Raw genomic sequence first — 25644 nt, 5'->3', positions numbered from 1 at the left:
TAAGTTGTTTTGAAATGAAAACAACTCAAATTAAGTTGAAACTTAAGAGTGTATGCTACCTCAAATTGCTTATTTTCCACTCGGCAGGATGTCTATATCTTCCAAACTACTGAATATTTAAGTTTTAAATTTATGTATGGTAAAGTTCAGGACATAAACTATCTTTCATATGTTTCGAAAACACGATTCCATAAAATTTTCTCGATACAAAAAAATCGCAAAGTTACCTCTATTTTTGTATTAAAACCTTAATATCTCAGTAAATATAGAAGTTATGGATTTGAGATTAAGCATGGTAATTGAAATAAGTATGAAGAACATTTTATATGTTGCGTTTTTTAAAAAATAACTATTGGTAATGTTTGTGGGGAGAAAATACATATAATTCGCGCGATGAACAACCAAGCGCTCTCAATTCTCATGTGTTTTTAGTACGGGTGAAATCTGAATTCGAGCTGAGGTAGTGTAGCCCCTTAAGAATCATAATTTAAAAAAAATCCGATTTCGTGTGCAAAATTAGATAAAAAGTATTTTTTTGTTTTCCATTTCTTTTCTAAAAGCTTCTGTAATGAGTTCTTCCTCCCTGTCTCGTTTATAGACATTGTTTATAATTTTTTGATGTGTATAGATTGACTAGCTTATTATCCAGACTTTGTATATTACGTTCTATGCAAAGACATGCTTGTATTTATTTTAAAGCTTGTATTTTGGTGACTTTTCTTAATCATATTGTCTTTCAATTAATTTTAGGAAGCTGACACGAACGATATTGTCTAAAGTTTGTATTCAATTCATTTATGAACATATTTTAGTAATAATCATATTTTCCTTCCAGTTTATTTTATAAAGCTAACATTTGCACATTTTTTTTTAATATAAAATTCAGGTAATTACAAAAAATTAGCCATAAAGGTCGTGTCACACTGGTGGAGTATCGCACAAAGCGTAATATAAGGTAAATATATGTAGTAAAAGTAACGTTAAATACATTAATGTAATAAGCAATTGTATTAGCCCCATCGTTATATGTATGTATTAATATATGTTCGTCTCTGCGTAGGGTTGTTTAGCTTAAAAATTAACTGGTAAAATAAAGTAATGCCATTAATATTTAGAAGAAATGTCTATAATACTTTTATAGTATAAAAAACGTTATTTGTCAAAAAACTTTAGGTCTTTATAAATGTGTGACAAACACCTCTATGAATAATAACTTAATTGTATGATATAAACCTTACATACAAATTTATGTGTGATATATGTATCAATTAGAGCATACTTAATCGATTAGGCTTTATTATATATAGTACTATTAGCGTTTTAGTATCATCAAAAACATTTTATATCAAACTACTTATCGGTTTGAAATTCAGTATATTTTAAATCTTCAATTTAATTAATAAATGTCAAACAAAAGTATTTAAATTATATAAAAATATATCAATAATTTAGTGAAATTTCAAGTTGAAATCTGATTAATTTAAAATTGTTATGCCATCAATCACTACACAGAGATATCGACCAGTACAAATATACCCATTGTTGCCTTACGCATTATCAATATCGAAGCAATATTTTAAATTATTAAATAAACGCCTCACGCTCAACGCCCCGATACAGTACGATTAACTCCTGTATCCGGGATCCGGAAATGCAATACACAAGCACAACAAATATGTACAGCTAACAAATAAGTTGCCTGTATTGTTCGCATTTAATGTACGATAATAATCAAACAAGGAATTACAAGATAGAGCCATATTACCGAAATTACAATATTCTGCCATATTCCGAATTTTATATAGAATGATGATAGGATTAAAATTCCAATGGCATTTATAAAGGTATCAAAAATAAACATTTTGAGTGAAACTACAATTTTCTGCCATATTCCTTATTCGCTATAGAAAGCGGTCAAAAACAAATGTACATATATTTTCGTCCTTTTACAGATTATAATTTTTAGTTGGAACAAACCATTTTCGCTATTGTTTCAAAATGTACTCAAATTGCAATTTTCTGCCATTTTTCTTATTTTCTATATAGAAAGTGTCAGCTGTCGGAAATAAATTAAAAATCTGATTTTGTTTTTTGTTCGAATGAAGTTCTGAAATTTCAATCATTTTCTATTTAACAATTTTTGCTATTATTTCATAGCGTGTCCGCTATAAGGAACGTTAAAAAACTTCATAAATAAATTACTAACGTTAGTAATATCACAAAATAATGTCCGTCACATAGTAGTCCTAGGTTCGCTTTTGAAAAGTTCTAAAAAAAAAAAAAAAAATTATATTATATTAAGTTCGAACAATACTGTAGTTGTAAGCGACGCACACAAAATAACGGTCGTTATGGTGACTTATATATTTATATATATAATATAATTATATAATTAAATGATTATTATATCGCATTGGCACTGACAGACCGACAAAATGTAAGAACGGAAATTAACTAGAGAATTGTTTTTTGTAATAGTCATCTGTGGTTTACAATGTCTTCCTGTAAAATAATAATTCATTATAAATATTTTTTTAGCCGAAATAATTGAGAATACAAACTTTTAATTACGTAATTATGTAATTTTTACCTACTGAAAAATGTAAGTTTTTTTGAGTTAAGCTATGTTTATTAAAGATATGTTTCTTGTGACCGATTCCACCCATTGCTGATAAAACTATCTGATGGATAACTGCATTCAACAGATAAGTTTATGATATATTTTTCTATTATCGCCATCAAATTTTCTCATCTGTCTCATTTTTCTATTCGTTCACCTGTGAATCTTTTGTTATTTATTAGTTGAGATGGAACAGGTCCTAAGGGAATGTTTTTCTTTTGATAATGCCAATCAGTAACCTATAATCGATAAAACATTAATCGGTAAAACGGGCACTTAGTTATTCAAAACATGACATCTAACGGCCGTTTTCAATTATCACCAACATTAATCGGTAAAACGGGCACTTAGTTATTCAAAATACGACATCTAACGGCCGTTTCCAATTATATCCGGTTTTGCCCACTAGCGATAGTTTTCTGACACAATTTGTACGGAGCTTACATCAAAATTCTATCTCTAGTAGGCAAATATCGATCGTATATTGAAGCTGGCCGTTAGTCTTCTATGTCAAATATTGATACGTAAGTAATTTGATGTTATTTAATGTATATTTAGTGCTATTTTTCAAAATACCTTCAAGTTAGTTGTGCCAATTTTATTGATATCCATGAAATAAATGTGTACCTTAAAATAATATTGTTGGTTACATTTTACAAATGTGTTTAACATATATATACCTATTACCCAAAAAGGATAAATAATAGGGATTTTTATGTATGTTACTAACGTCAGACACACAATCTGTTTTAATGCTATGTGTATATAATATTTAAGTTTTATTGTGATTGTTTTTTTTAATATTAATGAAGTATCTGATTTTATTTTATATATTTTAATATTCAGTTTTAATTATTTTACTAAGTGACATTGTAAAATAATTTTTATAAAATATGTACCAAAAAAAAAAAACTGGCGGTAGCTTTTAAAAACTAACAGTGTTTTCGAAGATTCAATATTACAAACTTAATTGAATGAAATGATAGATCACCGCTTTCAAGTCTTCGATGAACTAAATGCCATTTTAATAAACCACAGATGCCATGTTAAAATATGTAAATATTCTATATGACAAGAAAAGAAGCGAGAGGAATTAAATCGAATCACATATATACATGTAATAGATATTATTTCTAAGCTGTATACAATACTTGAGTCAAACAGAACAGGAGTTCAGACGTTTAGATGTTTTGTGTATAGCTTGTGAATGGTGTGAATATATGGTTTTATTTAATGCCATTCACTTATACAGTCTCCAATTGCCAGTGACTGGCACGGGGATAAATTGTATTTATTTTTCAATAAAATATCATACACATAGGCTGTATGAGATATGTATGTATTAAATGGTTATAAAAAATATATATTGATGTTGAAATTTAATATAGGACAATTGTTTAAATTTAATAGATACGGAATTCGAGTGTCTGATAAGTTATCAGAAACTTTTATGCGAGGAACGCATTTAGTAATAACTGGCTCTCCGTTCTTGACAAATGTTTGTATGGGTCATACAAATTCATGTTTTGGTTTCGGCGTTGGTGTTTGAGTTATGTGTCCTAATCTCATAGAGAATTTCGTTTTACTGTGGTCTATTAAGTTTTATTAATACGATTAAAAAAATAGTTTTCAATATGACTTGTCTACGCCATCTTGTTTTATTGATGAAGTCAGTTTTTTGTACTTTTTTAGTTATTTTTTATTTGTATGTATATGATAACTGTATATTATCAATTTTTTTAATAGAAAATGAAATGTAACTGGAATGTTAGAAACTGCGTTCCTCTTGTATGTATGTATGTGTATGTACAGGTGTTAATTGTTTAAATCTAAAATATTGATGGGAAAGAGTAAGCAATAGATGTATTGCTGTTTCACGTGTTAATCTAGTGATGTCGTCGTCTCTACCGATTTAAAATGTTTTTTAAGCGTACAGTCGACCACTCTACTAAAGTTAAGTAGATGTCGAGTTTATATGATATTTGTATGATAATGTAGTTTGCTTAGACAGTTGATCGTGTTCGTCTGTACGTTGAGTTGTAAATAAAAGCTTGGCTAGGTTATGTTGGAAAAAAAAAATATTACAATATGTAGTTCGAACGGCTTTAAAAGATGCGACAGGCCGATATAAAACTATATGTGAAAATTACCTTAAATAGGTTTAATTGATGAATATAGATGATTAAACAACGCTTTAGAAAACTTCAATGTTGACGGAAACGTATCATAGGCTAAACGATTTGTTTCTCATTTCAATGCAATTCGATTGTAAGTATTTTTTTTTTGTTTTGGTTTTCTAAAGTTTTTTTTAAGCCATGTCGTGTAGTCTATGGCGTTTCTGTGGTATAGTTAAGTTGAGACCATGTAAATGATATAATACTTGTATATATAGTGACAAGCGCCTGTAGAGCCATTATATACACAGTTATAAATGTATTTGTTTTATTTTACTATCCCCCCCTTATGTAGTCTTCTTTATGTAACTAGCTTTTCCCGGCGGTCTTACCCGCGTTAATGTGAGGAAAAAATGTACTAAAATATCACAAAGTCTATAGGCTTACCATAAATGTGCTATCCAACACAAAAATAATTTTTCCATTCGAATCTGTAATTCCTGAGATTAGCGCGTTCAAATAAACAAATTCTCCAGCAGGTGTAATATTTTTATATTCAAATTATTTAGTGTAGGTTTACCAAAAATGAACAGAGAAAGAATGTTCTCAAACGAAAAAACTACTTCAATTTATATCGACAAGTAATACGTCGGTAGACGAAATAATTAAGTAAAGCGATAAAAGATTAAATTTAAATCGGAACTCATGTTAAAGACCAGCTTTCGATTAATAAAAGAATCGTCAAAATCGATACACCTAGTACGAGTTAATCAATGTCATATAACTAGCGGACCCGGCAAACATTGTCCTGCCCAAAAACAGCTACCAAATTTGGTTGCTTACATACAGATAGCAGCGCCACCTACCGGGTCCATTTGAGATAAAAACTACCCTATCTCCCAAGTTGGACCAAATTACAAAATTTGATAAAAATTGGTTCAGTAGTTTCGGAGTTCGTCGTTAACATACATAGTGATACGCAATTTTTATATATATAGACTAGCGACCCGCCCCGGCTTCGCACGAGTACAATGCTGATCTATACATATAATAAAATAGTAGGAAAGTCAAAACTGTACATTGAATATTTTTTTAAAAGAATACTTGGGGTGTGATCTGCAATCGATACCGAAGCCAAAAATATAGTTTTTAGAATTTTTGTCTGTTTGTCTGTATGTATGTCCGGGATAAACTCAAAAAGTACCGCATGGATTTACTTCAGTTTTGGCACAAATATTATTAAGAAGTCAGGTCAACATATAGGCTACATACTATCATGCTATCACCTACCGGGAACGAGCAGTTAACCTTTATTTCCTCAACGCATTATGTAACAACGTGTAATCTATCTAACGACGCATATTTGAATGTTGTTGTTATTATGTTAATAACCATGCTATATAAGCTAGCTTCACACTATAAAAATCACGCAATGTAAGTAACTAAGCCGATAACATAATTAAATGAATATAAGTAGACAAGACAATTTTAAAGCAGCGCCATCTATGAGATTTTTCTGTAGATATGAAATGTAAAGAAGAAACGGGTAAATGAATGTTATTTTAAAAGGTATAATCGTAGGTATTTTTGGTGCTGTATAGCATTCACGCAGACGACGTCGCGGGCAGCAGCTAGTACTAAATATAAAATAAATATAATATATGCGCAAAAACTTCTAAAACTATCAGTGTTCCTCTACTATATTATGCATGTATTATACATCCAAACCTCTGGAATCTTTCTATTTACTAAAGAAAACTGCATCAAAATCCGTTGCCTAGTTTAAAAGATCTAAGCATACAGACAGCGGGAAGCGACTTTGTTTTATACTACGTAGTGAAGGTAAAATATGTCCTAATGGTCTATTCTACCTCCTGTAGTCCTGCTGTTAAAGTTTTATCGTAACTTATTTGCAGAATAACCTTTACCCGCAACTGATGAAACAGGGACCATAATATTTATTAACTATTGTAATTTTACACGAAAATTATTTACGAAAATCTATTTACAACAACTAAGTACTAAAAAGTAAGGTACTTGGTAATTTAAAAGTAACGAAAGAACCAAAAAAAAAGAAGAAATCAAACTGAAAGGCTTCCTACACCACTAAGTATGAAAATAATTAATTAAAACTAACAATAGCATAAGAATACGAACCAATAGCAAGATTTAATGTCGATTCATTCCTTCCATTGAGTTGAATTGATTCAGTCGCAACCAATTTACTAACCACTATGGCGGATCGCGCACTACAGCGCCCTGTTTATATAGCACAGTGTTTCCCATAGTAGGCGATAACGCCCCCTTGTGGGCGCTGCAGTATTAAAAATGGTGAGAGCGCTAGAAAAAAAATGGTGGCGTTGTGTAGAGGCTTGGGCGATTTGTCATTTTATCTATAAATAAAAGGTGAGCCAATAAACCAAACTAGCCAATGGGACAACTAACGTTTTAAAGAGTACATACTATAGTTTTTAAATCTTTAGTATGTTATTATTAGTTGAATAATGAAGTTTTCCTACTTGGAAACATTAAAAATAAGCTTAAAATTATTTAAAAAAATAGGCTTCAAAATTGCAGGACTCTCGACTACAACTTGTGAACATCAACTAATATTCATTAAAAGATTGCTCAAAGGAGGCACTATAAAATAATTTCTTCTCTTAGTAGGCAGTAGACAAAATAAGTTTTGGAACCCCTGATCTAGCATGAGCAGGCGATCGAGCGATGCGGAGCAGAGGGGATGGACACGTAGGCATCTTAAGGAAAGAACGCTGACTCGCCGAGCTTTAAATGTTTCGCTGCTAATTACTTCTAACGACGATATCTCAAAAACTATTCATCTGATTGATATAGTGTAAAGGGCAATTTTAATCTGCATTAAATGCCTAAGCTAACTACTTAACATATTCATTTGGATAAGGATTAATACTGAACTATGGAAAATAGCTTTGAAAATAACGTAATAGTGATTTTAAAAATTTGAACATAAAAGTGGTTATTGTAAGTCAACGGTAAGAGATAGAGATATACTTTCACAGACTTTTTTGGAGAATTTTTATAGATTTTGAATTTTCTAGTACATTACTCAATTATATCTTTGCTAGTTTATGCGGGCGATTGCGTGGAAAGCTCCCAGTTGGTGAGATTTTTTTGCGACCTCTTCAACATTTATCGCCGTATTTCTGCAAATTTACATAAAAGCATAATGAATTATATACTTAAATCTTCCTCAAAAATCATTCTTTCTATTCTTGAAAACCGTATAAAAATCCGTTTGGTAGTTTTCGAATTTATCGCGTTCAGACAGACAGGGGGACAGAAAGACGCGGCCGGGGGACTTCTTCTTATCTATGCATATAATAAAATGGTAGGAAAGTCAAAACTGTACATTGAATTTTTTATTAAGAATACTTGAGGTGTGATCTACAATCGATACCGAAGCCAAAAATATAGTTTTTAGAATTATTGTCTGTATGAATGTCCGGGATAAACTCATAAAGTACTGCATGGATTTACTTCAAATTTGGCACGAATATTATTAAGAAGTCGGGTCAACATATAGGCTACATATTATCACGCTATCACCTACGGGGAACGAGCAGTGAACCTTTATTTCTTCAACGCATTCTGTAACAACGTGTAATCTAACGACGCATATTTGAATGTTGTTGTTATTATGTTAATAACCATGTCCATAAGCTAGCTTCACACTATAAATAAAGATATTCTGTAGTATATTTAGTATCAGCATTGCACCCGTGCAAAGCCGGGTCGGGTCGCTAGTAATATGTATAAGGATAATAAAACTACAGTCGAATTAAAAACCTCATTTTTTTTGTAGCTCTGGTCACCTTACTCACCACAGGAATACAGCACTGCTAAAAAGCTATTTAGCTGTGATCTTCTGTAAAGTCGAGGTCTTCCCCACTCGGGCTGCTCTAGATTTTGAGCAAGATCCTTCTGTGCCCTACATAAGTTAAGTTAGAAGACAAAAAATCAAAAACATGATATCTTTTACAACATTTCATTTATTGAAATCACAATGTAACAAACTGCGCTAAACGAAGCACCATTGTATCAACAAAAAGAACCAATTTTTTACAGAAATACGTAGAACAAGTCAAATTTATTATTATATCATTATGCAACAAATATAACAATTGATTGAAAACAATGTTTGTCAGCTCTGACCCGCTACTGGAGTTCACTCCCTTAAGATCACCGTAATATTTGTAATACAACATTCTCGCAACAGATGTCGCGCGGTTAAACGTAACTCAAAGAACAGACCACATAATGTCATTCCTACACGTTCTTGAAAGGGGAAACTGCCAATAATTTTAACATGTACACTAAACTCTATAAACACAATAATTCTTCACGGATATTATGTACAATCGAGGAGTGGAATTTATGGATAGGTTAGGGTTATTTTTTTTTTTTTTTGTATAACGAAACTGTCGTTAAACGTACTTTTTAAGTTAGATAGATTAGGGTTATTTTTTTTTTTTTTTTGTTAAACGAAACTGTCGTTAAACGTTGTACTTCTTAAGTTAGATAGGTTAGGGTTAAATTACACTCCTCGATTGTACATGATTACCTTCTTCACTAATTATTCAGGTTTAACATTTATATCTTACAACGGTCAAGAACTCGAAACCTTTGAAATGACAATAATACTATATAACTTTTAAATTAATTATTAATAATTAATAAAGCAATATAATTTTAAGAACTTAAATGATAAGACTGCTTTCATTGAAAAAATTAACTGTGCGTATATAAAATCTATGGGAAGGTGTGATGATGTTTATCTTGTAAATAAGTTACTGATAGGTTGTATCAGGTGGAAAGAAAACAAGTTCTAGGGCCTTCTACCGCGAACTTATCTAATGGAATTGTAATGTAATTTACAAAATTAAATTAAATTATTTAGAAAATTTCGTGTAATTAATAGTATAATATACATATATAATAGTACTAGCTGACCTGGCGAACTTCGTATCACCTTATTTTTTCCTGAAATATAATAATAACATAATATATCAAAATAAAATATAGCCTATCTTTTAAGTTGGATCGAACTGCACATGGTGTGCAAATTTTATTATAATCGGTTAAGTGGTTTAGGAGTCCATTGAGGACAAACATTGTGACACGAGATTTATATATATTAAGATATATAATCAATACAACATTGTATTACATATTTTAGATAACGTTTAAAACAAAAATTTTAATATTTTATTATGGAATACTAATATTTTAAATGTTCCATAGTCAATTAATGTAATTTGAATATTAAGAAAGGCTTTCCAGTTCCTACGTCTTGACTATTAGCAAAAAATTAGCCATTAGCGATAATCGCGCGATCTACAAGTCAATTGTTACTGTATTGTGTAAGATATTTAATAAATATAACAAAACATATAAGAAACACTTAAATTTCCTTAACATAAGTCTGCCGAGGCAGCAATGGTGATCACTTAAAAATTGTTAATTGACGATAATTGCATAAATATTTCTCGCGACAATTCCCAAGCAATATTTATGTTACCTAGTAGTACTAGCCATTGAATCTTCATTTATATGATGCCCATTAAGATAATTTGAAAACGTAGAGGGAAACATACTTGAAAGTAAAAATGTTCTGGATTATTGTTCAAGTCATTTACCTAATTTAAGAAATTGTTACTGCATTTCGATGCAATACACTAAAAATCCGTCACTAAGTATTAATCACTGATAAAAAATTCAATTTTTTTAAATTTATTTATTTAACCCAAGAAATTATTGTTTATTTTTCATTTTCAACTTCTTTTTGAAGAATGGATTGATTGGAGATGGGGTTGATGGCTTGAGATTTGGTTTAGTCGGTTGTTTGCTGCTATCAAACGGTATGTTCGGACTCTGTCTGACACTTTTGTAATACTCTACGGTGCCTTGCATACAATTATTTTTTAGTACAAATTTTACTTTTTTCGGAGTTTCCATAATTACTTTTTTCTTTGGACTCTGGTCCTTTTTTGCATTAGGGCTAACTTGTTTTTGATAGTTCTTAATTTTACTTACAACTAATGTAGGTTTCTGTTGAACCTTGTCTTTGCTTTTCGGTTCATTTTTATTTTCTTTTTTTTTATTTGCTTGTTTTACCTCTTTGACGGGTTTATTGTTTTGCGTCTGCGCGTCTTTTTCATTCTTCCTTAACACTTTATCTGTGTTATTTTTCTTGTTACTTTCATTATTAACCGCCAGAACTTTCGTCGTATTTTCATTTTGTTTCTTCAGTTTATCTTTTTTCAATTTCATTTTGTCATTTCCTTCAGAATTTTTATTAGCGATGGAATCTGGTTTTGTTTCAACATTTGGTTTTGGCTTATCGTTCTTTCGTTTATCTTTTTTGATATTTATTTGTTTTTCGTTACTTTTAATTTTAGTATTCTCAGCGATTAGTTCAGTTTTGTTTAATTTAGGTTTTTTACTTGGGACTGTAACATCTTCTTTCTGCTTCCTTTTTCTGTCTTTCTTCTTGGAAGTTTTATTTTCTTTATTCGATTCGTTCTTCTTGGCTTTGTCATCTGTTTCCGTTGTTTCTACTTGCCAACCTCCATTCTATAACAAAAATTATCATATTATCATTAATTGCATTCTGACTTTATTTTTACTTACACCATTTTATAATGATAATTTTAATGTTACATTACGAGCCATTTCACAATTTTACGCTCTGCAAGTTTAGGTAAATTTGGTCGCATCGCGCGAGTCGTACGAGCCGCGCGATCTTTGTGCTAGTAAGTATAGTGTGACAACCAAAAGACCATCTTGATCATTTTCTAATGCATGATAAAAATTAATAACTATGGTATAAAATGTTTTTTACATAATTTATTTGTTAAAAATTTCAAGTATGTTATATAACAACAGTCAATAAATTTAAAATAAAAATAAAAAATCAATTTTATGGAACATTTTTTTAAATGATTGTTTTTTAAGTTTACGAATGAATCGCATATTAATTCCATTTTATTATGTTCCAGAAAATTTGAGTGTGAACGTGAGTTGAATAGTTTTTAACCGACTTCCAAAAAAGGAGGAGGCTCTCAATTCGACTGTATTTTATTTTTATATGTATGTGTTTGAGTACGTGCGCGCCTGATGATCGCGTGGGGCGCGGGCGACGCGAGGCGGCGGGGAAGCGCCGGCGATTAATATTTTTTTTATTCGCGACGCCAAGCCGTCCAAGTTTTATATATTTTTTATAATTTAAACAACAATATATACGATACGAAGAAATACAGTCCATTTCATTAACCAGCATCGGGTACCAGTTTTCCATTACAGCACAGGGCACTGGCCCAAACAGTATGTGACATCAGAACTTTTGACCGGGTGGACCGATTTCGACAAAGTTTTTTTTTATCGAAAGGTGGTGTGTGTCATTTAGTCACACTTGAATTTATTTGAGTTCTAACTACTTTTCGAGTTATATCTAATAATGCGTTTTTACTTGACTATTTTTTCGTCGACCTACGTTGGATTACTTGTCGATGTAATTGAAGTCGGTGTTTTTCGTTTGCGAGCAAATACAATTATTTAACTCAATGACACCGACAAACATATTAATTAACAAATAACAAGACAAACAGATTGAAATTCCTATTTGTATTGATAATGTGAGAAAAGAAAATTAAATTATAAATTTCTTTACAGAAATTATCATTATATTATTTTACAGTCATTTTCGTAATATGTTTATTTTATTTATATTTTATTATGAAAGTATCAAATGCGTTTTATCCGCTATAACAACAGGCGCTTGGCGCGTGTGAGCGAAAGAGACGGCTGCGCAGAATTTGGCGTGGACCTTACCTCTAAAAGCGCTGATTTACTGGGCTTGATGCGTGGTAATATATACTATCTTTTTATTATTTAATATAAAATGTATTAAAAATGATTACATCTTTTAATTATTATTTTTTTGTATTCCTTAATGATGTAAGTTTAGTTTGATGAAGATAGTTCGTTAAAATTTCTTAGTTTTCTAAGAAAAATATCGCTTTTAAAATTGTACCTATTTGGAAAATATTCGTAACTTTAATTTTTTTTTTATCGACTAATAGAGATACAAATGGAATAAAAATCTGTGATAGTCCTCAACAAAATTATATTTCACATATTACGATATTTTTTTAAATGGTTTCAACGTAGAGGTTATTGAAAAGTAGGACTTCAAAGTATACATTGCGACCGTTTACCCAGGGAGGAGGCTGATGAAAAGGTTAATAATTTTATACACATAATATAAATCAAAATTCTGATCTGACTATCGACTACAACAAAGGTTGCTCTATTATATTTCAAGAATATAAATTACATTATTGCATCCAACACTGAGATTAACGACGTCAAAATATTACAATTTCGCCGATTGTTACCGATTTTTGTGAAATGGCTCATTCTGCATTTAACTTTTAAGACATAAGAGAAATCTGTACATCGCTCAAATAAAGATAGTTATACAAAAAAGCCATCAGACCATACTAAACTCGAAACAGACCCAAATTTTATAAAATACATTTTATACAACCAATGGAATATAAGTTAACTTACAGTGGCCTCAGTTTGCGCTGCTATCTCATCGACTAGACTGAGTCCAGCGCGACTCCGGGCTAAGAGTCGCTTGCGATGTTTACGACTTAGACCTGAAGAAAAAAAAATTATTTATATATTAATTACAAAGATGGCAAACAAGCATATGGCTCAGCTGATGGTAAGCGGTACCGTAGCTTAAAGACTCCTTACAATACCAGAAGCATCGGAATTGGGTTGCCGAACCTACCCTCAATTCCACTCAGGAGCTCCTAAACCACCATGAGGATCACAACACTGCTTGAAACCAGTATTATTTAGCGGTGATCTTCTGTAAGGTCGAGGTACTACCCCAGTCGGGTTGCTCCAGATTTTAAGCAATATTTTTACTCATCTGAAAGTCCTTCACATCAAATAGATTGATATTTATTTTTACTTTTTGTTTCTGACCTACTCTTATAAATCTATTTGTGTGTAATTTTCTGTCAGGTTGTGGTCCGTCCCCGATCGGGCTGCTGCAATTTTTTTCTGCTATGGCCTACCTCTAAAGTGTAATATGTGACGTCTCAGCCTATAACATCCCACTGCTGGGCATAGGCCTCTCTCTCCATGTAACAGAAGGATTGGAGCCTAATCCACCACATTAGATTATTTTCCTCACCTCTCAAAGCGAGTTCATCAGATTTGTTTATCAGAGTTTTCTCCAACTTGTGTAGTCGTGAAGCGGCCCGCATTGGTTCAAATCGATCTAGGTTCGGTTCCAAACCTTGCACGTCGGTCTCCGGAACCTTCAGGGGGTAGTTATTTTTGGCTAGCTCTTCGAATCTGTGAAATATAATTTTATTTATATCATCATTACAGCCTATACAGTCCACTGCTGGACATAGGCCTCCACAAGTTTACGCCAAAAATAACGTGAACTTATGTGTGACCGCAGTACGGGCTCTGTCGCACCGAAGACGCTGCTGCCCGTCTTCGGCCTGTGTATTTCAAAGCCAGCAGTTAGATGGTTATCCCGCCACCGGTCGGCTTTTTAAGTTCCAAGGTGGTAGCGGAACTGTGTTATCCCTTAGTCGCCTCTTACGACACCCACGGGAAGAGAGGGGCTGGCTATATTCTTTAGTACCGTAACCACACAGTTTATTTATATATTGGAATAATATTTATATATATAACGCACTTAAAAACACACAAAATATTAATATAAAGGCAGTTGGCAAGAGTAAACTGTAAAACAGATCTCAACTGTTTACCCATAGTCTACAGTTTACCCATGGGAGTGATTGATGGTGTTATTGCAAGGTACAGTAAAAAACTTAAGAATTTTCTTTTATTTTTTACCAATCTAGATTGAATCTTGTTTATTTGCCATTGTGTAATGCTGCAAGTTGTTCTAATTTTTAGACATTTGTATTGGCCATATAGATGTTTGTCGTGGTCTGGGCGTGTGTGCTTGTGTACTGTGTGTGTTTCCGGACTCCTGACACAGGAGTAAATCCTACTGGGGGGCCGTTAAGTATGAAACGTTTATTTATTATTATTTATAGATGTAGATGCTACCACTAGCGCCATCTCTTAACATACTTTTAAACAAGTTAAACAAAGTCATTCGTTCATGAACTTTAGGCTATTAAGCCCAAGAATAATAATTCATGATCTTGATTGATAAACGTTCTTTTAATTTAAAAGTAGTAACACACCTCTCTGCACAAATCCTAGCTCGAGTGTAAGCCTTGGAGCTGGCGCCGGCGAGCAGTCGCCGTAGTTCAGTGGCTAACAGAGCGGCCGGCACTGGCAGGGGTCGCAGGATCACGTGGACGCGACCCGCGCGAGGGTCTAGTGGGCTGCAAGAGAGGACTTATTTATAGCGCTATGTATATATAAGACTAGATCAATATCGTGGGTTTAAGTGGGTAAAGAACATTAAATAAATAAAAATTACAATTTGTAATCTACAGCAGTACAATTTTATCAGATTAATTTACCACATATGTATACACTTTATGATAACATGATCTAACTGAACATCTTTATATATATTTTATTTAAAAATTATATATATATATATATATATATATATATATATATATTCTGTGCGTATGTTTGTCACTGAACTTCTAAACAAATGTGGTTAAAATTTTGTACTTATATTTCTATGGGTTCATGGGTGGTTTGAAAACACAATTGGATTCTGTAGGTGGGGTTGCTATCTATATGTCAGCAATCAAATTTGGTAACTGTATTTCGGGCAGGACAACGTCTACTGGGTCCGATAGTCTTATCTGTATTTCTGCCAATTCAAAAACACATTCAAAAATATATATACATTATTAAAAATGAGAAAAAAATAAAGTTACAGAATTATAAGTGTGAAAATGTAAAATGCGTCACTATATAATGCATTGATAATTTTAAACTGACATACCCGTTCTCCGTATCTTCCATATCCTCGGGAGCCTGTTCCTCATCAGCTTCTTCATCCGAAGCCAATTCCAACGCATCCGGTCCTCCTGCTGGACACCCCATCTAATTTAATAGTACAAAATTATAGAAAACTCGAATTTCCTCATGGTTTCAGTAAGATTTATTGGTATCTATGGGTTTTACTGATTGCTGCACAACGCAATTCCACAAGCTCTCTACCTTACTCACCATAGGAACACAACACTGCTTGAAAACCGTTTATTTAACTAGGGTCTTCTGTAAGGTCAAGGTACTTCCCCAGTCCAGCTCCAGATTTTGGATATATTCAACTACTTCAATGAAAGTTTTCTCGAGATATTACCCGTTGCCAAGCTCTGGTCTTGCTGTCATATTCCAGACCGGGTTCACTCTGTCTAACAAGAGCCGTCAGCAACCTCCGAGCTGCAGTGCTGCGGTCATCCCTCGCCCCGCACACCAGGGATAGGAAGGGTTGCAGGAGACACACCAGACTTTCGTCTGGGATCACTCCCTTTGACACCTGGAATATGATCATAGAAATGTGTGATGATAATATTCGTTTTATGATAAGGTTGCTTTTTAGGTGCAATGGACTCAAGAGGGTTTTGACAAAAAAAAAAGATGGCTTGTTGTTGACCCTGCTTTCTGCACCGCGGATTGTGCACGAAGATATTAAAAATAAAAAATAAATCATCCATCTGTGTATCTGTCTATTTAATTATATCTCTCTAACAGATGGACCAGACTCAGATTCAGCAATTTAAAGGGTATCAGTTTTTTTCCAAAACAATGAAAAGGATGTTGTGACCGAGAGAATTACGATACTTAGTTATTTTAACTTGTGATAAATTTTATCAAAGACTTAGCAAAAACGATTATACAGTAAATAGCTTACCTTGGACAGTTCTTCCAAGTAACAGTCGATGATGTGCAGAACCATCGAGAGCGCGTTACGTGCGTACACGGGACTCTGTAGCGCCAACAAACCTTTGAAACATCATACAACTATTATCCATTTGCATCAAGAAAATACTTTTTGAAGTAGAACTTATTTAGCTACGCTTGACTTGGGGAGTGAGCTGGTGAATGCGTGACGAGAGGGTTACGAAAAGTGTGATCGGACGAGGGGAACGGAGCGAAAGAGAGATGCGAGTACAAATTTTCTATCTCTCTTTCTCCCATAGTCACTTAAGTTTCGTATATCTAAGACACAGTGCAGGCCTATTGTGCAGAAGTTGTACTTCAGTCGTGACGTCTAAAGCACACACCTCTCACTCAAAGGCCCCCCCCAAAAGGATTTACTTCTTTGTCGAGGGTCCAGAAACACAACACACAAGCGCAAACACACGGACAACAGCAAACATTTGTATAGCCAAAACAAATGTTTGTCATGTTCGACAATCTATCCCATGACTTTAAAATTATTTTCAAAATATATTTGTCCGCCACATTCCTTGAATAATTAATATGTAGGTAATTAAAATGTGTGTCTGAAGAATTTATTTCAACTGGGCTATGTTAACAAGGCGACTTTTTGACTTTCTTTCAAGTTCAGATAAAAAATTTACCATAATTTGTAAAATGACTATTCATGTGCTTGTGATTATTGATACTTAAATTGTGTTTTTTGTTAGTTAAATTTAGTTTTTACCGTCATCATTGCTCAACATATCAGAGAATAGTTTGCAACTTTCTAAGCTCCATTCACAGCGCAGTAGGCACCGGAAACTACCGCGGAGGTACCGACGGACGAGCTGTAAATAATTGATATACGTTGAAGAAGATATTTATATTAATATGTATATGTTGATGGATACAAGCGCCATAAATTAAATAAAACCATATACCTATAAGTATAAGTATTAAGTATAGATTTGAAAAATGTGCAACATTTTACAAACGGCTCATACGATTAGGTACTATACTGATACCTGTGAAGTGTTTTTGTGTAAACATGTTTTAATTACATTTTCCTGTTTCAAAGTGTATGTTTGTAAAGGTGAGTTAGCTTAAAAATGTATTATAAATACAATGTTAACAATAATTGAACTTTTGTTAAATATTTGTCAACCTACATGATTTAATAACGACATTTAAAAATCCATCAATCAATCAAACCACATATACGTACCATTCACAAGCTATACACAAAGCATCAGTCAAATACAAGTTGCTTAAGATCAGTTGTGAACCTATCTCGTGTCTAAACTACTGATTATGTTTGACTGATTATTTTTATACAGTTCATCTGTTTTTTTTTTTTTTTTAATTTTATTTTATTTGATGACAAAAATTACGAAAAGTTACAACTGTGGCTTCAATACGGATTATAAAAGGCCTTCCAAAAAACTTTCAAAATATCTTACATGCTGAATTAGATCTGTTAAAGTATTATCTATATAAATAAAAGTAGAGCAGTAAATCTATAGTAATATTAGAAAGTTGAAGAGTTAGTTTGTTTGAATGCACACCAGGAAGTACTGGTTCCAATTGAAAATTTGTGTTACAAATGAATGCGAGTGAAACAGGGGGCTGTTAATATTTATCAATACTCACCATAAGAAACTTATCTAGCCTGTGTTGGTCAATGCCATACCACTCCCTAGCCAAGACCTTGAAGCCAGCCTTGACCATCTTCATAGCACTCGCTACTTCATTGGTGGAGAATAGATCTAGAATACTCGCTATGTTGTCGCATAATTCCTCCTAAAAAGATAATAAATGACATCAGAAATTTTCTTTAGTTAAACATTAAAAAAGTATCAAAGACAGGATTAGAAATGAGACTATCCGTGAGAGAACGAAAGTAACCGACATAGCCCACAGAATTAGCAAGTTGAAGTGGCAGTGGGCTGGTCATCTGTGTCGCAGGACCGATGGCCGTTGGAGTAGACGGCTCCTAGAGTGGAGACCGCGTCTTGGCAAACGCAGTGTGGGACGTCCTCCGGCCCGTTGGACCGACGATCTAGGTAAGATTGCCGGTGTAGGCTGGATGGGGATTGCGGAAGACCGGGATGTGTGGCGCGAACTTGGGGAGGCCTATGTCCAGCAGTGGACAGGCTGAATGGATAGGCTGAAGTGTAAACATTAAAAAAGTGAGTGTGTGTGTGTGCGTCAGCTCGGACACATACGTAACGTAATATTTAAAAAACTATTGTGAACTGTCAGTTTATTTGGTGGTTATCCACTGGACTAGTATAATTATTGTGTCACTTTATTTCAATCTCATTCACTGTTCTTGGCACTTTATCAATACTCCTACTATCAATAAAATCGTCTGGTAGACTTTACTATTAGTGGGCCACCTTTACATACATATATTTGTAATGGCTATGGATTGTACCTGCTTTTTATTAATGCAATAAAGTTTTGAATAAATAAATGAAAAATATTAGACCGCGAGCGATTTTTTTTTTTTTTTACTTATATTTTAGAAAAATGTAAAGTTAGGCTTCTTCTTCTTCTTTTAAATTCTAGCTTCCTCTAGGATTTGCCAATATCCGAGTAATTGAATTTGTTCTGTTATTTTGAAATTGACTCTACTTAATGTGCTGGTTTTGTGAGATTACAAAATTATGTCAGAGAAAGAGAATAATTTAAAATCTGTTGATCCACTTAAAACAAGACACAAACAAATATATACAAACATATATGGGTTAGTATAAGACAAACAATTTACAGCCTAATATTATTTAGTGAGATAAATGAACATAGAATATCTACAAATGGAGTATGTACATATGACAGAACAGATTTAAGGTCAATAGGGCGCGGTATGTCAGAGGGGAGATAATCGTAAAGGGACGACAGATTCCTTGGACAGGTAAAGAAAATGTGATCAGGAGAGCCCTCGTCCAGTCCACACTCACAAAGTGAACTGTCTTTCACTCTAATTTTAGATAGGAAAACCGGAGTACATGAATAGCCGAGTCTGAGACGACAGATTGTGGAACAAACTGGTTTGTTTGCTTTTCTGTATTTGTAGAACCAAGGTTTGCTGGGTACTAATGGTTGTATTTCTGCATAATGCTTGCCCTTGTTTCTGCTAGAATGGATCCAAAGCTTATTCCATTCAGATGTTAAGTGAGCCTTGGCTAGTGGCATGAGGTCCTGACAGTGAACCCTAAATTGGCTAAGACCTCCGGACACAGTAGCCGCCTTAGCATGGGAATCTACACTTTCATTTCCTGTAATGCCACAATAGCTTGGTATCCAAGCAATAGCAACCTGAATATTCTTAGAATGACAAAAAAAAAGAATTTGTTTAATTTTGAAAATAAGAGAGAATTTGGATTTTGACCTAAATTGGTTAGACTGGATGGCTTCCAAAGAGCTTCTAGAATCTGAAAATATAATTGATTTATTAAGATTATGTGATTCAATAAATCTTAGTGCTTCGAAGATGGCCAAAACTTCTCCAGTAAAAACAGAAGCCACCGGTGGTAATTTAAAATTTAATATGACATTTACTCTCGGAATCCATACTGCCACTCCGACACATCCAATGTCAGATAGTTTTGAGGCGTCAGTGTAAATAAGAAGCCAGTCGCTAAATTTATTATTGACAATTGTACTGAATTGTGAGTTGGCTAAAGGAGGAACTTTATCAATAGGAAAATTGAGAATAATATTGAAAATATGAGTGAGGCAAAAGGAGTATCATAAAGGGGATTGCGGTTAAACTGAACAATCGGGCATGGAAGACTAACAAATTTTTTAAAAGATTTTACAAGACAAGGAGTGTCCTTATGGCACCAATAGGAAGAGGAGGAAGTAAGTCGAGTAAGTGTATGAAGTTTGTCAATAATAGGATGAGAGGAGGATTGCAATGCCTTATAGAGAAACCTATCTGATAGGTACTGCCGGCGTAAATGAAGGCGGGGATCGACACACTCCACTTGAAGTGCGTTAATTGGAGAAGATGCCATAGCACCAATTATGACCCGAAGTGATTTAGCTTGTATTTTATCTAGCAGTTTTAATGATAATTTACTACAGGGTTCAAGAAGAAAAGATCCGTAATCGAAGTGATTACGAATTAGGGCATTATACAAAAGTTTCTGGGAGTATGGATGGGAACCCCACCAGACCCCAGACAAAGATCTAATGATATTAAGGTTTTTTTCCGTCTTCTTATGGGCATGATGAATATGTGGGATGCCAGTCATTTTAGAGTCGAGATAAACTCCTAGAAATTTTACATTATTTTTAACTGATAGAACACGGTTATTGGAAGTAATAGCAATGTCAGGGACAGATCTTGCACGGGAAAATATGACCACACTACTCTTTTCTATCGAAATTGAAAGCCCATGTCTGTCTAACCATTCGTTAAGGTAGATAATGGCCGAATTAAGGCGGTTCGAACCTTCTGTAATATCTTTTCAGGAAGCATACAACGACAAATCGTCCGCATATTGTAAAACTCTACAGAAACAACTGACTGAAAGGTCCAGTTCATAAGTGTAATTGTTATAGAGGAGAGGGCTAAGAACCGAACCTTGGGGAAGACCTTTCCAAATTAATCTAGGAGGGAGGGAATAATTTTGATAGTTAACTATGAGGGAACGGGGAGACAAATAATTATAGATAAAGTTCACTATCTTCACAGGGACACTCAGCTGTAGCATTTTCTGCCTGAGCACCGGAAGTAGGACATTATCATATGCGGACGATATGTCAAGGAATACTCCTACTACATTCTCGTTCTTCGAGAAAGAGATGCTGATATCTGTGACAAAGATACTAAGGCTATCCATTGTACTAAAACCTTTCCGAAAACCGTATTGAGTCTTTGCTAGTATACCCTTATTCTCCATTATCCACTCTAATCTATTTTTGATGAGGTGTTCCAGAATTTTGGCCAGTGTAGAAGATAGCGCAATAGGGCGATAGGAAGAAGGGTCTTTACCATCTTTACCCGGTTTTAATATAGGGATAATAATCTGGGTTCTCCATTCGTCTGGAGGGGTCTCGGATTGAAATATTTCATTTAGGAATGTCAGGCAGACTCTTTGAGCAGACTCACCACTATTTATAATGAAAGAGTACGGGATACAATCCACCCCTGGCGAAGAGTCCTTCAAGGTACCCAGTACCAGCCGAAACTCTTCCACAGTAAAGGGGCCATCAAAATCACTACAGGCTGTTGATGGGGGACTTAGGTAAATACTACAGTTTTCTAAAGAGGGTACATATAGAGGTGCCAACCTTTGTGCGAAGGCATCTATCCAAGTTGATGAATCATTAGAAGGGAGGCTATCACTTACTCTAAAGGAGCCACGAAATTTTTTAATATTCTTCCAAATTAAAGAGGGGGGCGAGGAAGGAGATATACTTTCACAAAAAATTTGCCAGCCTTTCTTCTTCTTCTGTGAAAATATATTGGCAACTTCTGCTGCAACTCTCTTATAGGCCAAATAGTTTTCTGTGGTCATGGATAAAGAGTACAAGCGCTCAGCACGTTTGCGGCGCTTGCATGCATCTGTACATTCGGCATCCCACCATGGAGGAGAGGAAATTCGAAAATTGGAAGATTTTTTGATGGGTATTGTTTTTTCTGCAGTTCTTAAAAGGGCATTTTTAAAAAGAGGGTACAGTGAATGAACATTGCTAGGGTTTATTAAGGGGATATACGATACTTCTTCATCTGAAGTTACAGCAAATTGGGTCCAGTTAGCCTTATTCAGTTTAAATTTTTGTCTCGGTTGATAATTTATTATAAAGGGTCTACGTGAGCAAGTAAAAGTGATGACTATAGGGAAATGATCACTACCACAGGAGTTAGGGAGAATTGTCCAGGAGAGTTGGGATGAGAGGGAAGAGGAGGCAAGTGATATATCCACTGCACTTTTAGGATTTTGTAATGGTGGAACCCGACGAGTGGGTGAACCCCAAGAAATATGGTGCAAATTAAAGTCCCCCAAAACAATAATGGGAGAAGGTACCGAGGACAAAATTGTTGAAAATTGAGTAAGAAGGGTAGGGCTAGGCCTAGAAATATATACACTTACAAAAGAGACATTTAATACACGCACCGCTACAACATTAATCTCATCACTATGGGATGATGAAGTAGGAATTAAGGAATATACACATTTACTGGACACCAGAATGGCTGATCCAGCTTTTCCATCATCCCTGTCATCCCGGAGAATTGAGAAGCCTGGCACTCTAAAATGAGAACCAGGACTCAACCACGTCTCCTGGATGGCAACAATAAATGGATTATGTTTTTTTAATAAGTAAATTAATTCTTGTTTTTTATTTCGGGCACTACGACAGTTCCATTGAATGATCCGGTTGGGCATTTTGAGTTAACAGAGAAGTCAGCTGAGTTAAGTTTTTGACAGTATCGTACGGTAAGCCGGTATCACTGAACCGGGAAATCATGTTAACGAGAAGAGAAATTAATTGTTCTATTAGATTGTCGTTCGGTGAGATTGTGTTTTGTGGGATAGCACACCCATTATGTGAGGTTGAAGGGGATTCGATAATTGCCTGGTGGGCTTGATGATCATAACCAGGGCTTGTAGGCAATAAGGGACGTCGCTGTGTAATTACAGTTTTTTTATAGGAAGATGTTGTAGGAGATGGTTGTCTTATAACACTAGTAGATGGTGAAGTGGGAGAATTGGTTCTGGTTGAGTCGGCAAATGAGCGTCTGACCTGCGAGAATCTAGCAGACGCTTCAAGGTAAGAAATGCTTAATAGATTTTTGTCTAGAATGTTCAGGGCAGGATGAGTCATTGGCCTTATGATGACCAGAACAGAACAGACAAGAGGGGGTTTGCACTGAGCAATTTTCTCCATCATGCATTCCAGAACATTTGTAGCACCTAGCTTTAGACCTGCATTGTGCCTTTACGTGTCCAAAATGGCAGCATTTATTGCATTGAATAATAGGTAAAATGTAAGTTTCAACGGGTAATGATGTAAAATAACAAAATACACGGGGAGGAAGTTTCTGCCCCGTAAATGTGAAAACAACAGACTGTGTAGGGATCCATACAGGGGCATTATTCTCATTAAATGATTTCCGGCTCATTCTTCGTGCTCTAACTACTTTTCCATAACCATTTGGGATTTCTAAATTTTCTACTAACTCCTCCATGGACCATTCAACGGGCACCTCTCTAACAACTCCCATACGAGAAACGCTGTAGGAGGGGACCAAAGCTATGTAACCCGCAGTACTGATTGCTGGTAAGTCCAAAAAGGAATTGGCGTGGTCAGCTGACTTAAACTCAATAGAGATGCGATTACGACCTATCCTCTTAATACCATCCATAACCACGTTTTTTATATTATTTTTAAACAAAAAATGTCCAAACTGTATGGGTCGGAGTGTCATCCCACTATTAGGTTCTAATTCACTTTTTGAAACATGGACAACAAAAGGGGCGGAATCATTTGCAGAATAGTGTAACTTTTCATTATTAAAATCCGGGTGAATGTACGTAGCTTGCATAGAAGGTGATGTTAAAGTAGAAGTCACAGCTTTTTTGGACTGAGATATATTTGTATCTGTTAAATTATCAATATTCGGACACCTTTTTCTATTACTTAATGGGATCGTTAAATTTTCAGGATCATAACCTCCACCAGGATCTGGCGGTTCGACATCCACAGATATTGATTACAACAGATATTGTTGATAAACTATAATTACACAATAACAATACAAAACACTTGTAACTAACACTCGACCATAAAGTAGAGTCCAAAAAGTTAGGCTTAATATCAAAACATTTTACAATAGCATACGAACCTGAATTAAAGGTTTATCCGACATCCAAACAGCGTAGAACAAACCCTTCCATACTCGTATAAAACTCTCTTCACTTAACTCTGAAATAAATTAAAAAAAAAATACTGCCTTTGATACTTAACTTTCACGTTTAAAGTAATACTATTAATAGATCACAATATAAATCGCATGTATATTTTTTAATTCAATTTTATTTATATTTAACGTATAGAACGAGTAATATAAATGACAACAATATTTAACTTTGAGGTTATGATTGACCAACCCGTTTTGTGATTTAATCGTATTGAAAACAATTAAATAACTATATTATATTGAATCATACCACATCCTTTCTCAAACAATTTCAACAGCCACTTTTTAAATGTTTTCAGTACACGATCGCGTGCTTTTTTATCGTTTCCCGAAAGTTTACGCGCAAATTGAAATTCTTGGGCTACGAGAAGTACTTTTTCTTTTTTTGGCTTCGTTATAGGCTTCTTTTTAATTTTTTGCTTTTTTGGCTGCTTTTTCTCGGGTATTTTCATGTTTGTTTGATATATTTTAACTATATACTATATTATATACTTGTTCACAAAAAAACAGGAATCAGTGATAACCACGGGATAGCCACGCTTGACACTTATCATTTGACAAATGTAGTTGTTGTTGTTGTTTTAAAATTTATCCCCAATAGGGAAAGGCAAAGGACTATAATCCATACAGCCTAGTCTGAGTTTGTAAGTTTCGTTCTGATATATCAAAAGGCCGGAGCCAAGTCTGAAGTAACTTTATTGTTCTTCTGATTCGATGACTGGTAGAGTAAGGCCGAAACCAAGTCTGAAATTTCATATTTTCGTCTACTCTTCTTTGTCTATAAGTGATAGGCGAGGTCGAAACCAAGTCTGTAATAGGCCGAAGCCTGAAATATCAAAATAAAATTTCACATCCGATGAATGAAGGTCCTGATCCTGTTTCAAATATCATTGATAGTATTGCAAATAAATTCAAATATACTAGTATAGTTATCCAAATTAGTCAATAAATCTTGTGTATTGCGCGGGACATTTTTTGGTCCAGAAGTTGATAACAAGTTGGCTATAAATAAGAGGCGTTCCAGATTAAAAGCG

The 25644-nt window shown here is 34.1% G+C and overlaps 1 protein-coding gene and 1 long non-coding RNA gene across 2 annotated transcripts; one reads left to right on the top strand and one right to left on the bottom strand.

Annotated features, from left to right (window-relative positions):
• Positions 1-611: 611 nt before the first annotated feature.
• Positions 612-19682, top strand: LOC123668302. The gene is made up of 3 exons (XR_006745560.1): positions 612-622; positions 18340-18344; positions 19589-19682. It is a non-coding gene; the product is annotated as an uncharacterized LOC123668302 (long non-coding RNA).
• LOC123668301 (ribosomal RNA processing protein 1 homolog) lies at positions 10122-25177 on the bottom strand. The gene is made up of 11 exons (XM_045602061.1): positions 24861-25177; positions 24536-24615; positions 18322-18471; positions 17417-17519; positions 16661-16752; positions 16109-16285; positions 15749-15849; positions 15024-15167; positions 13985-14148; positions 13345-13436; positions 10122-11346 (listed from the first exon to the last, which is right to left on the bottom strand). The coding sequence occupies exons 1-11, from the start codon at positions 25060-25062 to the stop codon at positions 10525-10527; spliced, it is 2127 nt and encodes a 708-aa protein (XP_045458017.1). The 5' UTR covers positions 25063-25177; the 3' UTR covers positions 10122-10524.
• Between the last annotated feature and the right edge of the window lie 467 nt (positions 25178-25644).

The sequence above is a fragment of the Melitaea cinxia genome, chromosome 30 (genome assembly GCF_905220565.1).
Source record: "Melitaea cinxia chromosome 30, ilMelCinx1.1, whole genome shotgun sequence".
Classification (NCBI taxonomy): Eukaryota; Metazoa; Arthropoda; class Insecta; order Lepidoptera; family Nymphalidae; genus Melitaea; species Melitaea cinxia.
The sequence above is the reverse complement of the archived record's forward strand: the minus strand, read 5'-3'. Positions and strand labels throughout refer to the sequence as shown.